Genomic DNA, 17,122 nt, shown 5'->3' with positions numbered 1-17,122 from the left:
CAAGACCTTCTCCTCAGGGCTGCTCTCAATCCCACCTGCCCAGCCCCTAGTTGTGCTTGGAATTGCCCCAATGGATTTCCAGGGATTTTACAGGGAGAATTATTACAAGATCATTGCCTTTCTGTATGGTGTATGACTATAACTCATACTGTTTCTCACCCCACACCCCTGCTTTATCCTGCACTCTCCACAGTAATACCACTCTTCATAGATGCTGAGGAAATGACTGTTGTAAGTGAAGTTATTGTCTCTTTAATGACCACAGGAATACCTACTGAATTTAATATATTGGCTTAGGAAATCTGTTTCGCCCACCCTAAGTGGCTGTCTGTCTTAAATATATCTGCTCAGAGTGATGTGCATTATATAAATAAAACTACACAGACAGCATGTTTGTCAATCAACAAAAAAGGCTCTACACCCACTATCCTGGGCACATATACTTTGTAAGCATTGGTTTCCAACAGATAAATGTAATCAAGGTTTATATGCTCACAGAAGCCAACAGGATGGGATTTTTTCACTTGAAAGATCAGAAGAAAATTGTAACTAATGTTGTGGAAAATTACTTTGATATTGCTTTCTCAGTACAGCATCACAATTAGGTAGAAATGTGAAGCACAGGGAAAGAATAAATGAATAGTAACAAATCAACACAAACAGCTACTGTCAGGAGTACTTTGCTCAGTGAAAGTAATGTAAGCATTACTTAAAGTTTTATGGCTGTGGATTTTATACTGGTTTAAGTAGTACATCAAGGTCTCACCATCGTGCTTGCTAGGACTAAAACAATCAAGAACAATTTCCGGAACAGACAGATAAAACTAAAACACCAAAGTATTTTTATTAATCTTGTTTCATAAGTTGTACTATCTTAAATTAAAGATGACTGAACACACTAGCAATGAAAAATGTCCTTTTGGACAATGCAAAATTCCCCTACTCTGCATTTCCGTGGAAAATAAATGTTACTGACTTTTCTGTAGCCTTCCTGATGAGATTCCAGCATCTAGCAAATACGTCTTACTATATAGTGACTGCATGGGAAATACAAAAGCAAAAGCTAATCGAATAGAACTTTGCCATGCAGAATCTGTTGTCCTCTGTAGCTTAATGACACATGCATTTGTTCAATTCTATTTGGGGAGCAATCAGACAAGCAAATTATAGCAATATCCGATCTCTGTTAGAAACAGGCCCTTTTAAGGGGAAGGATCCTTCTCAGCATGCCAAAAATGTCACTTGTGATTGACAGATTTTCACAGGAGACTGTCTGCAAATGAAATATGTCTACCACTCTAGTTAATGAAATGAATATTATTTTTTCCTGTGTCCTTTAAACCACCTAATATGTTGTAGTGATAACTGGCATCATTTTCAGAAGCAATGGATATGAGGAGTTTCTGAGTCCACCTGGAGTTGAAAGCACTTAACACACACAAAAATCAGCCAGCCAGAAATAAGAGTAATTGTATTGAGCACCTTCTACTCAAGGGTGCAGTTCTGGTTCCTATTAACGTAAATAGTAATTGAATGTGAGAATCAAGCAATTGATTACACACCTTTGGCAGTAATAGCATTGTTGGGATGTTCATGTTTTATCTATGCACAACTCTGCCCACGGCAATCAGGTCCCTTAAAGTTTCCCTGCTGGAGGCAGGAGCTCTGTTCAAACTCACTCTTAGTTAAATGTTCTTGGGCATCCCATTCTGTGCCTATAACACTCTCAAAAATCACTTCACAGTGTACTACAATCAGCAGTTGGTGTTCAAAAGGTATGACAGGTCAGGATGAGGGACCAACAATGAAAAAAAGGAAGAAAAAATGCACTGGTTTGGAGACACTACCAGAAATTCCTTCTCTTTCAGAAGCAAAGAATTAACTTTCTAATGTAAAGTTACACATTCTTAGTTGCATTAGAGTACTACCTGTGTTTACTGTCCATATGTCTTTCCCTTCACCCCCTACCTACTGCCCAATTTCAGTCAAATATATGTAAGTATAGAAAAATCAATTGCAAAAGCACTGAAGTAACTGGTTAATTCTCTGCTTTGCATAGTGCTGATGATTCATTATTTCTACAGTTTCAGCTGAGTGACTACTTTAAAAATTGGTGTGCAGTTGGACTAAATAATAAACATATTAATGTACAGATTGTTTAGTGACATGGAAATAAGTACTTAATAAACCTGGACACAGAAATCAGCACTTAATGTAATTATGTAAGAGTTTTTCCTGTTGGGGTCCAGCCCTATTAAAAGTATTAGTAATACTTTAAAATCTACACAGTTGTGTTCATTGTACAATGAAGGTGTCTCTTGAACAGGATTTTTATAAAGCACTTATGTAGTCAAAAGAGAATTTCAGTGTACATAAAAGCAAACAGTGACCAGACCTTGGCACACAGGGGCATTATTATGAGCTGGAGTAACTGCTGGCATTTGTCTAGGCTCCAAACCAGCCTTTGTTACAGCCTTAGCCAAAGAGAAAGTGACTAAGTAAATCAAGAGATCTTGTGCTTTCTCATATTTATTGCGTGCCTCTCCTTTAAAAGGAAACCACGAGTTCAGTTCTTACATTGATGTAGTCTTTGTGGCTCTTCACTGTTTAAAGGGAGTAGCACAGGAAGATGGTGTGCATCTGGATGAAAGTTATGAAAATTTTAATGGAAGTTAAGCACATTAAAAGAATGAATCCCAAAATATCGTATGTTTCTTGCATGAGTCATTTATGCATCTCTTATTTTGCATCTCCCTGTCACATTGAATACCAGGCAAAGGTAGATTCCAAAACATGTTTGCAGGAACTGAATTTTTGGTGGTATTTCCCAATTTCGTATTTCTAGTGGCATAGCTGGCAGCAGAAGTTGGCCTCAACTTTAGCAGAAAATTGACTCCATCCAGCTGGACCCTGCACACCTTGCAAAGATACCTGCGTAATCAGTTAATTGGTTCTTAGAACAATTTTTTAAGCAAATTCCTTTTCCTTCTTTTTTTTCCTTTTTTTTTTTAAACTGATTTCAAAATAACCTTCATTAAAAAATTACATACCTTTGTTGAGGAAATCTCTGTGAAATATGTAAAACATGTTAAGGGTATAAGTACAAAATGTCGAACGTGAAGGAGTGGATGAGTCAGATAGAAAGAGGAATGCTAACCTGGTGTCTGCTGATGAACTATTTCTTCTGGATCCTGCAGGTGAATGAAGACAACAAGTCCAGCTGCTCCAAACAGCAAGATGAAGGAGAACATACATGTCAGCCTCATAATTACTGTTCTCAGATCAATCCAGTTCTGACCCAGGAAAAGAACTGCACAAAATCTCCGGGACGCTCTTCACTCATAGTCTCATCCTCTCAGCTGGAAGTTTGATGTAATAAGTCTACAAGAGGTAAAAAAACAACCTAAAACTTAACATGCAGATAATTTATATTTTTCAATGCAGGTTAGTAGATTTAAGTCCTTTTTTAGATCAAATAACTGATTTCTCTACAATTTCTTTGGTACAGTTAATTGCAGTCATCCAGTCAGTTTCTGCCCCATCAGTTTGTCTTTAACTGTACGTCACTGTTTTTAACATCTTGAAAAGGCAATGTAGAATATCATTAAAGAGCACAGTTTGGGAGAAATGGTCATGCCATGGCTGTAATTTGCACAAAACCCCTTCTTAATTATCACACCACCATTTGCTTGCTTCAAGTGAAGCATGTGTCGCTTTCTATTTTTCACTGGTTAAACAATATGAAAGCATAAAGTGATCTAATGTGGGCGAAATGATCACAGTTGCTGCATTTGCATGTCAAACTTGAGGAGAAGGATGAACAGCAGGCAGCTTCCTGCTTCACCCTTGATAAAAAGAGTCACACAGAACTGGTACACTACAGGTCCCCATGATGCCTGTTGAAAAAGCTCTGCAGAAGTACTGATTTCCAAGGGAAGTACTGGTCACAGTGCTTGGACCTCCTTTCCTTGCTTGAAGAACACACAAGAAAACAGAAGGTGGGCAGCAAGCAGGCTGTCTGTGCAGGTGATGGGCAGGGCTGCCTCTCCTCTCCTGGGAACTCCCAGCACATTTCTGGGCTCGGTTCACTGAATTCTTACTATTCAATCTAACACTTTCCATTATGTGCAGCTTCAGTGAAATGGCAGCAGCCAGTCCCAGGTGGGTCAGTAGTAGGTCATTCTAAACCTCTTGCTGAGCACAGCCCTAAGGCAAATACTTTGCTTTAAGCACATGAATAGTCCCACTGGAACCAATGTCCATTCTGGTAAGATACCAAGAAGTGAAAAAATGAAAGAAGGGAACCAGAGAAGAATACCATTAGTGTGCCACATGGTTTTATCAATTAAAATAAATGCTTTTGTCACAGAGTTAATGCTGGTCCTGTGTTTTTTAGTAATATGAAGGAAGTGCATTAGAGCAAGGCAGTGGAACTGGTTACTGAAAACATAACTGGGTTTCTTATCACTGAATCAAGGGTTCAGGCTGGAGATCAGTAGAAGAGTGGCAATCACTTCAATTTTCTCATTTTTCTAATAGCAAATGCAACATCATCTGAAGGAAGGATTCTGAAGGTGGTGTTTCTTTACAAAGGAGGTTTTAAGTACAGAAAGACTGTGTAACACTAGTTTTCAGGGGCAGTGCATTGTGGAAAAATGATCATTCAAAGTAGTTATACCAGAAAAAGTCTTTAAAGAGTTATTCTCAATGTGCCTGGAATATTTGGTGTCAGGGGGAACTTGTTTGCTTTTCATGGTTTCCATAGCAGGTGATTAATTTTCTGCAGTGTACTGGCATTCCAAAATTCTAAAATGCAATAAAGAACACTCATTGTGCAGTCCTGATGAAGTAATTTCTGTGCCTCTTATTGGTGAGGTTATCTAATCGCAGCTATGGTTATTCAGTGTGTAAAGCAGCCTGAGCTCCAGGCCAGGAGTGCTGGTGGATGCTTGTATCTGAAATGAATGCAGAGCACTAAGTTCTCCCTATATATAAGTTAATTCAGCTTTATTTTCTGTTAAAATTATGGCAGACATTAACTGTGCGGGTTTGTGTTGGTGAGGTTTTTTTTTTTACTTCTCTTTTTTTTCTTTTACTTCTCTTTTTTTTTCTTTTTGCCTTAAACCTTTTTCATCCTTTAAAAGTAAAGCTAAATGAAAATGTTACTAAGTTTTCCAGCACTAACAAAGCCAAGTCCTTATGGGTCCTTGTGAAGGTCTGTTGTGTGCATGTGTATATTTTGCACATATATTTAATATATATACTTAAAGGTCAAATACTAACTCTAAAGCCTCAGGGAAGGCAGATTAGGGAAGGAGGATTAGCCTTCAAAGCAGCTGTGTTATAGTTCAAACCACTGCTCTTATAAGCAAACAATTAGGGAACATGAACCACTTGCTGTGGTTCAGTACGGGATTTGTTTGTGCTACGTAGTGGTACAGGTAATAGGTACTTCGAATCAAATCCACCTGTGGCAAGGCTGATACAACACCAAAATCACACAATCATTTTGTGCAACCATCCAGTTAGAGCTTTCTAGGAATTGTATTTCATTACCTAATAGAAAATTTTCTCTTTTTGTAACGAATTTACAGTCTCTGCATGTCCATGGGAGGAGGATGCCACTACCCAAGTTTACTGTATCTTGCCCAGGGTTGTACAAGAAAGGCTGTGGTGCAGCAGAGACTGGAAGGGTCTTCCAGCCCCAAGGCTGGCTTTGGTAGAGCTGCCCTTCTCTGCTGGGAATGCCTTGGCAGCTAGTGGAACAGAGAGATTGCAAGAAAATCACCATCATAATTTGAGAAAGAGCAGCTTGAAAATGTCCACTCCCAAAGAACAAGGGGTTTGTATTCCTTAACGTGGAATTTTAAGGTCACTTTTTGAATTAATTATACCCTTGAGCAAATAAGGGTTTCTAAAACAACTGTTATTAGCTTAAGATGTTAAACTGTTTCCCCTGGTTTTGATTTGTTGAAGTGTTCTCGTTTGAAGTAGAGGCAGCATCTAGACAGAAGATCCCTAGCCAGCTTTTAATTAGTGTGAGAAATGCTACAGTAGCAGTTTTAAACAGTTACAATGTTTGCATTATTCCACATCCTACAGACAGGTTCACATAACTCTTTAGACACATATTACAGCATCTTCAGGGCACCTGAAGACACAGCCGTAACAAGAGCTACGAGAAAGCACGTATTGAAAGAATATATGCTTTATAACTCTAAAGAAAGACTGCTGCTTATGGCCTGTTACAATTACACATCTTTGCAAGCAGTGAATATAGAGGGAGTCCAAGAAGGAAAAAGAAAAGAGAACCTCTTTACTCTCAACAAAATTATTACCTCTCAACAAAACACAGACTTCAGAGATCTTTAAATTAGGGGTCTAGGCTTTTCCACTTTCTATTCTCCTGTAATTATTTTTTCAATCAGTTGACTTTAATTAACATGTCCTATGAGAGTAAAGCTGGTGAATGGGAATGGCTGTTTTATACATGCTGAGCATGTGCTTCCTGAACCCTCCCAGGCTGGTTGTTGAGTTGCATGAGGAGAACTCTGAAAGCAGTTAGCACTGGTTGATAAATGTGAACAAATATCCTCATTAAGGAAACATTTGAAAATATCATTTACACTCAAATCACATCATTTTAGAGGTGGATGAGATAAAAAACCTACAAAAAAACCTTAGTGGAGCATCAGATAACAGTTTCTTCAGGCACTGCTTCCTCAGGCATGGGAGAGAGTGGGATGCTGTATGTGGGAGCTTTTGATTGATTCATGCAGAGCCTCAGCATCTGGGAGGCAGCACTTGAACAACTTCTGAGCCTTCAACTTACACTTTGGATTTGCAGTCACACACTTTAACTGTGTTCCTCACAACCAGCAATAATGTATCTTCATAATTCTAATTAGTGTTATTGAGAGCACAAGAAGATAAGTTTGCAAGCACCTTCCAATCTAAGCTCCCATTTTTGGCTGTCCTGAACTTATTAAACAGACGGAGTAATGTTCACTAAAATGTGCAATAAAGAATTGAAACATTTAACTTTTAATTTAATCTTTCTTTATACATTGCTGTGGTGAATAAAACTCCTATGTATCAATATATGTTTTTCTAAGTTTTCCCATTACCATGGTATGTGTGCCCTTGAAAGCAGCAGAAGTAAGTGTGTATGTGGATAATAATTAGCACTCAGATAGCAATTTCCAGTTCAAAGATGTTCATTAATCACCACAGTACTCCTATGAATTGTGAGGTTAGGAAGTACTAGCATCGGGTAGGAGAACAGGTGTTGCATCATTAAAGCAAGCCCTTTAAGGAAAAACATGTATAGTTTTAGGAAAAATCATCCAAACATGTCTGTGGAAAATATTTTAATATTATAGCAACATTTCCAGGCATCAAATCTTTTACTTCCAGACACAGAAGCAGGACAAATTCCCCCTGCTCCTAAGCAGTACTGAAGTGCACTGCAAACGAATACGATGGGAAGGATTTATTTAAATCTTTTGACAAGAGTGACACTGGAAGCAGTGCTTCACAAGCCTACGTTTTTGCAGTAACTGCCTGGAAGCCTAAGGGCTGAACAGTTTTTCTGTGAGCAATTTGATGTTACAATAATGGATCAGTCCAAGAAGGACAAAGAGACAGTTTTCTACCAACATTTCTGTTGTCTGATTCCTCATCTGAGATGGGTCAGCAGGCTGTTTGATAGCACATGGCTGTTCATTCGTGAGTTCTGCAGATGTGATATTCTTGTCTGCTTGCAAGCCTGTGTAAAGAATGGCATTGATAAGATAGTAATCTAAGGGCATGATGTAGTTCTTATGTAAGAACTCAGAGGATTGCATTTGGTCCATCTAGAACTGAGTATTTCCCTTATAGGAGCCACGTTGATGCTTCAAAGTAAAGTAAAAAGCCTTGCAGAGCAAAGCTGCAGGATAACTTGCCCCAGGAAAAGGTCTGTCAATCTTTAGTTGAGGTTACCTTCTTTTTATGTGGGTAGCATATCTGAGACTAGGATGATGTCAGGGTATGCAGCTTTCACTACCAGCAATTGCTTTCTAAGAGCCTGGTGACTCACAGGGAACAGGAGGGACAAGGCACACATGACAGCTACAGCCCCTTGCTTCTCTCTGTTGGCTGCTCATGGAGACCCAGCAAAACCCAAAGTCCCTGTCCAACTGGGTGCTGCTGTGCTTTCACACCCCAGATAGTCAGTGACCAGCCCAGCTAAATCAGCCTGAAGATGAAAGGAACTGTGCCAAGATGAAGACAGAAGGGTCTCTTTTCCTATGTAGGACCAGGGGAAATGGAGGATGGAGGTAGGCCAGAGACCCTGTAAGACTCATGCCTGCTGCAGGTCACTTTTACACTCTCCCTTCCCTGGGATTTCACTGCAAGGTGCAAATGCAGCTCCCAGTGAATCAAGAAATGGAAACTCATGCCAGTGTCAGGTTTACATTACCATACACATAAGCAAGCCAACAAAACACCCAAGTTCTTTGCAAACATCTACTGATTGCTAAACTGGACAATTACAAATCACCTATGAATGAATGTAAATGCCCACCACATGCACAGTAAACTTCATTTTGCGTGCTGTGTGAGCTTTAGTTGATACTCCTTTAGTTAACAGCAGGCTGCTGGTTTAGAGCAGAGTCAAAGCCTACTGTTTATTTGAAGGAAAGCAGCAGAATGCTGGTATCTTTCCTTTTTGAAAGCAGGGATTGATGCACTCTGTGGCTGTTGAATAACCAGGTACAAAGCAGAAGAGAATAGCTTGGACTGGGGCTCCTGCTGCTGTGGTTATACCACTCTTGGGAGGCAAACTGGGCTGTCTCCATGGTAGTGTGGAGCTGTTCGGAGAAGTATGGGTCTACTGTAGCACCTCCCAGGCTCTTTGTATGAAGAAACATGGCACTACCCAGGCACAGCCTCAGCAGTGCCTTTTATCTTCAATGAACTGTCCCCAGTTAACGGCACCCATTTACTGATAGTACTCCCAGTTCAGAGAGAAATTGTTATAAATGCAGAAGCATAAGTCAGCCATTACCTGATAGAAATAAAAACTATGTGTTAAATTTCAGGACTGCTGTAGCTGACCTGGGGAAGTTTAACTGGGAGCTGTTGGCAGCTGGGAGCTGTGATGGGTTTTTTGCCATCTTCTCGGTTTTGTTTTGTGTGTTCTGAAAGGGTGCTGTAATGGAGCACTCACTTTAGGCGTTATTAAGGTAATTTTACTTAGATTGTGTAATGTAGTCAAGAGACTGGGATAGTGACAGTGGGCAATTAGCTGAATAGAAGAAAAAGGGAATACTGTTACTAGATGAACATAAGAAAAAGATTTGCTGTTGTTACTGAAATGCTCACTTCTAGATACATTAGCTGTGTTTCTATGAGCTGGGTGAACAACGGCTGCTTCTCATCTCTGAAGCTGAGCCAAGCATGCATTTCCTTGCTTCAAAGCACTTGCAGAGACAAAAGGCCTTCACACACAGGGCACTAATTTCCCATTACTCAAGTGTCCGCTGTCTGTCTAGATCAGGCTTGTCATGACATTTACAGAAGAAAAAAGATTTATAAACATTACTCATATTCACCAGTAAACGTAACTTTTCATGGCAATTTTTACAAAGGCAGGCACTGTACTAGAGGTGGAGATATTAAAAGTCATGTTATTCTGTATCTGTCAGCACTTTTCCCTGGAAATAGGAAATGCAAATGAATCTCAAGTATTATGTCCCAAATCCTCTAGCTTCTTTAGTATAGAAAGAAGTAGGGAACTATTAATCCTGTGGCTGCTTCCATTCCCCGAACAGTTATCTTTGGGTGCTGAATTTTTTGACACTGTAATTCTTGCTCATGTATCAATAGAACAAAATCTTTGATTTTTCCTGAGATTTGGAAAGGACAAATTTGTTTCCAGCTGGTATTTCAAATCAAAATATTTTGTCTGGTTTATTGCAACTTCATATATAATTATGTTCTTCTCTATATAATAAAAAAGTATTTTGAAGAAGAATAAAATAAGAAATTTAAGTTGGATCTGTTCAAAATGCCCTACCCCTAAATTCTCCCTAAAATTCTTTCCTGAAAAGATCTGAATTCACATTTTTCCTTCATACAGGGAAAAGAATTAAACCTGCTTTGATGAAGTCACTGGTGAAGTTAAAGGTTCTGATCAAGGCAGGAACTGGCACTGGGGGGAATCGGACCTACTGACCTGCCCAATGAGCTGGCATCTTTTTCTCCCAGCAGCTGAATTAGTCTCTTTTCTGTCCCAGCATTCCTGAAGGAACATGCCAAGCTGACCATCCATGTCGCAAGCCACCCAGCACACACTATCAGTGTTGTAGGAAATTAGGCAGAACTTAACTGCCTCACTGTTCTGTTCTCCAGTCACTGATGTCATTATGCATCTTAGCATTCAGCATCTCCTCCAATTATGCAAGATAGGGATTTCTCAACACAAAGAGAATCCAGAGAATTAAAGGATCCTCTTCTGCTCACATGCATATGAATCCATGTACCACAAAGAGTGGGCAAAAGGGGGTTAGAGGCTTTCTTTTTTTCTGATGGAAACTTGTTTTGTCACGTATCAGTGGGTCCAGTTCTACTCTGTCACATATGCCAGTTTTGGCCTTCAGTCCTGCACACTGCTAAAAGGTATATTAACACATATAATGTGCCAAAATCTGAATTTTGGCATAGCTGCAAAAAGCTATGACATTGTTTTATGTGGCTGAAATCAGAGTGATAACACATGACCCCTTTTTCCCATTCCAAACCCCCTGGCAAAGCTGCTAAAGCTGCTTCTCTAATTTCCATCACACATTGCAATAGGAAGCAGGCACTTCTGGTTTCCACTTTCATCTACAGTTTAAGACCAAAAAGGACAGCACTCAGTAAACAACCAAAATAATCCTTTCAAAGTTGAGAAGATTTCTTTCCTATCATTCTGGGTGCAAATTATAGAGTCATGTGTTACTAATCTCCTCAGTACTGCAGTAGGTCCTTAGCAAGTTAATATACACACCTCTCCAAGGTCCTAAAGGGGTTGTAATACTGCTCCTAAGCTAAAATATAGTATCTAAAATGGTTTGCAATTGGAATGAAAAAAAGGTTTCTTTGCTTTGTTTCAAATTAACATCTCACAGGAGCTGTGCTGTGACAGTCTAAATAGTTAGTGTCAGTAATGAACTTGTCCAGCTTCCACACCAGAGTGGAGGCACATAATTTGCACAGCAGATCTTGCACACAAGCAGCCTTGCTCTCCCAGTCTCTGCCTGGCAGCAGGATTTATAGGGATATTGTCCCGCCTACAGTACTTGATCTAGGAAACTGTTCTGAAAGCAATGAACTCTTGTAAAACACAGCGGAAAGGTTCCTAGCTTTTCAGGTGCCCACTTGGTTCTAGTTAGACCCTGGTTTGAAGTGCTTCCCTCTCTCTCTCCACTTGCCTCAATCTCTGTTCTGTTTAAAGTAACTATCACATTTTCAAAGGGAATTTTAGATTATTGCACCATCATATGACAGCGGTGGCTGCCCATCCCTGAAATACTCTTCTTCAGTTGTTCGTAAGGTGCTTCCTTTGTCTCTTCCATAAAATCATCTGTCTATTCCAGATGAAAACACCTTATTTCAAAAGTTACGATGCACCTAGAATAAGCTGGACTTGCAGAAGTACCAAATAAGTCATCAACTCAGATATGTCCCCTCCTTTATGTCAGTGTAAAGCAAATGTACACTGGAGTTCGCTTTTATAAACTATCGTTTTCTGTGCAGTTTTAGAGGTGTCACGGCAAGGAGAAAAAGCTGACAGAGATTCTACGAGCTGTTTTGTATATATATGTATATATATACATAAAAATATGCTCCTATCCATTATGTTACAGTTTTATTCACATGCCAAACCTCTTGACATAATGAGATTTTGAACAGTTCTTGTAACAACAGTGGCTTTATGTATATACGTGTGTAGTGCCCTGTCCTCCAACCTGATGGTTTAACTTTGTGCCATATCTAACACAGTTCATGTAATATGGTGTGGAGATTCCTGATTCTCCAGTGTTACTTCCTTTTCCTAAAAAACAGAAGTATCTGAGGTGGGGATTCTTTGGGAGTTGTAAGTAAGCAAAAGAAACAGGAAAACGGTGAAGTGATCCCTGTAAGCTAGGAATTATAAGCTTTGTCACAGGTGAGGGTGATTTTAATTCAGTACTTAACAAAACAAAACACAGCAAAATTTCTGTAAAAGCAGAAAGAGAACAAACTCCTGCTCACACTGTGTCTAGTTCATTATGGTGCTACTATGGTGTCCTGGGTTCAGCAGTAGCAGTCATTTTTCTCCTTCTTAGTAGCAGGTATTCCATACCACAGTACATCATGCCCAGGATGTAACTGGGAGTTACCCAGGAGGGCTAGGGCACTGCGAGGTTGGACTAGGTATGGGTCGGTGCTCGGTTGGGTGGGGTGGGGAGAGTTATTGGTTGGTGGGTGGTGAGGTGTTGTATTCTCTTCCCTTGTTATTCCTTTATCATTATTACTATTGGTGGTTGCAGCAGTGGTTTGTGTTACACCTTAGTTACTGGACTGCTCTTATCCCAACCTGTGGGAGTTGCATTCTTTTGATTCTCCTCCCCATCCCTTCGGAAGCAGGGAGAGGGCAAGAAGTGTGTGGGGGGGAAGGGATGAGAGAGAGACTGCATGATTTATGGCTGACTGGGTTTATACCATGTCATATGGTTACTTCAGAAAGAAGAAAATAGCTCTCGTAACTTCGCAATGGAGCATTTTGCTAGGGCAGTGGAGAGGGTTCCTTTGTTGACTTGAACAATTTTTGTAATGGTGTACATCTGTTTTCACCTCTTAATCCTTCAAGCCATGATGACTAATTTGTTTCTTACTGAAATTTTACAAACACTTTCTCCCTAATGAAAGATGCTGAGTCTTTTTCATTTAGGCTGCTTGTATGTCAGAGCTAAGTTATTTCTTGATTTGGGCAATTGAAGCACAGCAGCTAATTGAAAGGAAATATTCTGTAAGTAGATCTAGTTGGAAAAATATTTTTTTTTCTCTGAAATGCCTCTTACATATTCTTACCAGATGAAAAATTTCCCCCAGGTTATATAGCAAAGCAAATCGAAACAAATATTTGTATTTGATTTTGAAGTGTAATTTCTAACAAAAAGAAATCGAGTTTTTATTTTTACTTCAGCTATTATGTTACTACAATGCATAAAGGAAAGCCACATGAAGTACTGAAGGATTAGTTGTCTGTGTGTGCACAGACATAGCTGTGACATGGGCTGGCAGGTCTGTGGCAGGAACTGAGCCCCTTCATTTCACATGCCATGTGGGACTAAAGGGAAGATCTGCAAGCTGAGACATCTCCTAGGTGTGTATTGGGAAAGAGAAGTATCTGAGGACTTTACCATCACTTAAAGAGGAGTAAAATGGTTCTGTGTAATGGTAACAGAAGGAAAGTACATGTGGACACTGCTGGAGTTGCAGAGGCACAGAGCTGTGGTATAGTCATTAGTTTCCTGGAGAATATGCATGTGGGGTAGATGATGCCTATTTGAAGGCAGCATGAGGGTAAGTTTATCAGTATTATATTGAAGCATTGGTTACATATGGTGATGAGCATTTGTCCTACCATTGTGCTCCTTGACTTTCGAAAGTTTTGGTTTTTGGAGAGGTCAGCTTTGGGGAAGTGGTGCAATACCACCTGCAGCTTCACCACCTATGTACTTTGAAAGGCACGAGTACATGTCTGTTAGCAGAGCCACACAGTCTGTGTTCAGAAATGTGGCTATTTCATTAGGTGGTGGTTTCTGTAACTGCAAGATTGCGTGAGAAAGGAGGTGCAAGGTGGTCTGGCAAAGGATAACACGTGCCCATTTACACAGGGGAGTGGAGACACCAGTGTGTGTATAAGGAACTGAGATGCCTACATGGAATGCACTTCCAGTTCTTCCTTCTCTGTGTGCTACTGTGCACCAGGATGTCAGACACTCAAAATTTCAGAGTAGACAGAGGAAACAGATTTCAGAGCAGCTACTCAGCCTATTAAACAGAAGGTGGTTTTCAATATTGAGCTGTAATGAGAATCCAGAGTGGGCATGAACTATCTTTAAAATCAGTTCTGTAATGCTGGTACCATGGGAGAATATCACTATTGGGTTTGCTGTTATTCAATTATTTTTAAAAACTTTTTGTCAGATTTGTAATAAGAACAGATAAGGCAACTAGCTGCTAGGCATACTTGTGCGCTGTAAATATTGGAGATCATTAAATGTCACTGGGAAAGTTCCTGTTGTTACACTGATACTCTGCAGGAATGGATATACTCTATTGACTCGACGCACTTGACATCAGACTCATTTTGTAACTCCATCCTTTCTCAGCTTCTGCATTCAGTGAGGGGGAGGTAGACACACAAAAAATCCTCACAAAAGTCCTCAAAAGGACACAATCTTCTGTCCTTTCCTCACTTTTTTTTTTTGATATAACTTGGGCAGGCATAATGATGTGACACCTTTAGGAGACTGAACTATTGCCAATGTATCTGTGACACAGAGGAATCCTTCTGGGATAGAAAAAGGATATCCTAGTATTCCTCTCTCCAGCACCCGTGCTCTGGCTGTACTATTAAGACACCAGCATGTTGGTACTGGTGAATTAGGCTCAAGTAACTGAACAGCAAAGATAATATAAACCAGGAATCTTTTCCTGTCTGGTATGTTTAGCCCTGTACCACACCGGGTTACTCACATGCCAGGGGCTGGCTTTCAAGGCTGGCATTACTGTCTTGTCCCTGTGGGTTGACACTCATCAAGTTGTGGCTGATAGCACAGGGGATGTTGTGACAAATGCAAATATTTGCCTTTGTTACTGAAATTGAGGCATTTGCATTCAAAGACCCTTACTGAAATCAGAAAAATTATTGTTACTTTTCCAAAGTCACTCCCATGGTTCTGTAAAAGATTCCAAAAGAATTGGGGTTTGACTGTAGATACTGCATTGTGTGCTTGATCCCTCTGTGTGCTTTCCACTGTGAGGCTTCTCACCACTGAAAGAAATTTCTAAGCCCACACGGCCACAGGCCACAGCCAAATATTTCTGGGCATAAATATTTGTATTAAGCTATCAAATTTAAAATCAAGACCTTAAAAATAAAATAGTTACTGACCTTTTAGTTCATTTATAATTAAAAGCCATTCTAATGTTGTAGATATAAATAATAGATAGCTGTTTTCACAAATCAATGCCTTCTCTTGCTTTATAAGAAACATTTTTAAGTAAATTTACTGTGCCTTTATGTTTAATAGGAAAATTTGATGTGTTAGCAACTATACGTTGATCTCCGTACATTTTTAAATTGTAAATTGCACTTTAAAAATGCAAACAATTATTAATATTGATTTGAACTAAAAAAATATTGAATTTCAATATATTTCTGGCTCTTTTATGAATTAGCCTCCACTACCAGTGTGATTATGATGAAAGAGTATTTGCACGCTCAATTTCTTTCCAGCAAGAAACCTTGAGGAGTGCTACTTGTGTTCAGGTTGATAATGATAAACCCATGCATTCACGGAAAATATGACTACCTTAAAAATCTCAACTGAAGCATTGTAAATTAATATTTCATACTATACATGCAGTTCTTATATCATGCTAGCTGAACTTTTGTTGTTAACAAATATTGAGAATTTAGTTAGAATGCAGCTCACTGCCTGAGACCTCTGTTTTGGTTGTGCATCGCGTGCAATTATAAAATGATGTCAATCCATCACTGCAATTTCCTGCAACTAAGCAAAAAGATGAATATATTCATGGCCTAGAATGCTGTAGGATGCCCATTTATATAAGTGCTATTAAAAGTATGCTTCTATGCTGCAGCTGAAACAAACATTTCATAGCTCTGCTGGTAGAGTGATTTTGAATTTTTCTGATCTCAGCTATCATCTCAAGGTCTGTTTGCTAATTGCTTACTCAGATACCCCAACATCTCCCTGAAGACCTCCTTCTGGGGACAGACCTTCCCCGTGCAATGCGGCAGCAGCCATGGCCAGAAAGGTCTCTCCAGAGGATGCCATCATTACAACAGACAGGAGTGGGTGCAAGGGGGTCCCCTGAGAGCCCTGCAATACATTAACAGAAGTGTCTGGAAAACAGAAACAGAGGGGCATTGAAACAGGGCAAAATGTCAAAGTGAGTTTTTTGTAGAAATGGATTTTCAGAAAAGATTAATTTATTGGGCCCTTAAGTGGCATTTTCATTGTGCTTGGCTGCTACCACCTGGACAACTTGCGAACTGCCGTGGCACACAGAGGGCCCTCATTCTTCCCACTTCATTCCCTTTCCTCTCCCTTCACAGCTGTCCATGCTCCAGAAGGGCAGAGGGCTGGGGACTGTTAACCTCCAGCAGCCTGCCTGGAAAGCAGCTGTTAAACCCAGTTCTTGCCAAAAGTGGACTTTGAGGGGTGTGTGGCAGGCAGCAGCCAGGCGAGCCTTCATTTTGATTCTCCCAGGGAAAAATTCCAGACTTCATTTTTCCACATAGTAAACTTGGGTTCTGTGAAAAGGGCATTTTCTTACTGAAAATCCTTCTGCTGGAGAATTCCCCAACCAGCTCTTTTTTTGGAGCTTACACCCACAGAGACTGAAAATAACCCAAACTTGGTGACTTTCCAGTCATGTTACAAAAGCTAATGTTTTGCTAGAGTCCCTAGAGACAGCCAAGTTGTGCTACTTATATTAGGAAAGTGGTAGTACACAGTTAGCAAGCGTCTGCAGGACTGGCTTGAACGCTGCTGGCCCTTAGTTCAATCATATGTAATGAATGATTAATAATATTATGGCACTTAACCTTGAATAGTGTTGTAATTATTTTGATTATGGAATAAAATCCAGAAAGTGCTATGACATTTACTATTTTTAAACCTCATTACTTTGGAGAGCATCATTCAAGAATTTTGAACACTTGAAATCAGTAAAACAGGAAAATTGAATGACACGTGACTTTCCTTTTCCTGACACAGATGCTCTCCAGTGTGATTTCTCCCTCCTATAGGTAGAGTAGTGGGTAGGTAACAGCAAGTGTACTTGCGTTCCT

The 17,122-nt window shown here is 39.8% G+C and overlaps 1 protein-coding gene across 1 annotated transcript in view; it reads right to left on the bottom strand.

The window, feature by feature from the left end:
* CHST8 (carbohydrate sulfotransferase 8) overlaps positions 1-17,122 on the bottom strand; it is a 179,627-nt gene that overhangs the window by 132,691 nt on the left and 29,814 nt on the right. Inside the window, exon 2 of the mRNA XM_005152185.4 lies at positions 3,158-3,381. Coding sequence (XP_005152242.1) covers positions 3,158-3,266 — 109 coding nt within the window. The 5' untranslated portion in view covers positions 3,267-3,381. The remainder of the gene's footprint in view (positions 1-3,157; positions 3,382-17,122) is intronic.

Source organism: Melopsittacus undulatus, chromosome Z (genome assembly GCF_012275295.1).
Source record: "Melopsittacus undulatus isolate bMelUnd1 chromosome Z, bMelUnd1.mat.Z, whole genome shotgun sequence".
NCBI lineage: Eukaryota > Metazoa > Chordata > Aves > Psittaciformes > Psittaculidae > Melopsittacus > Melopsittacus undulatus.
Note: the sequence above shows the minus strand (reverse complement) of the source record. Positions and strands in the feature narration are given on the sequence as shown.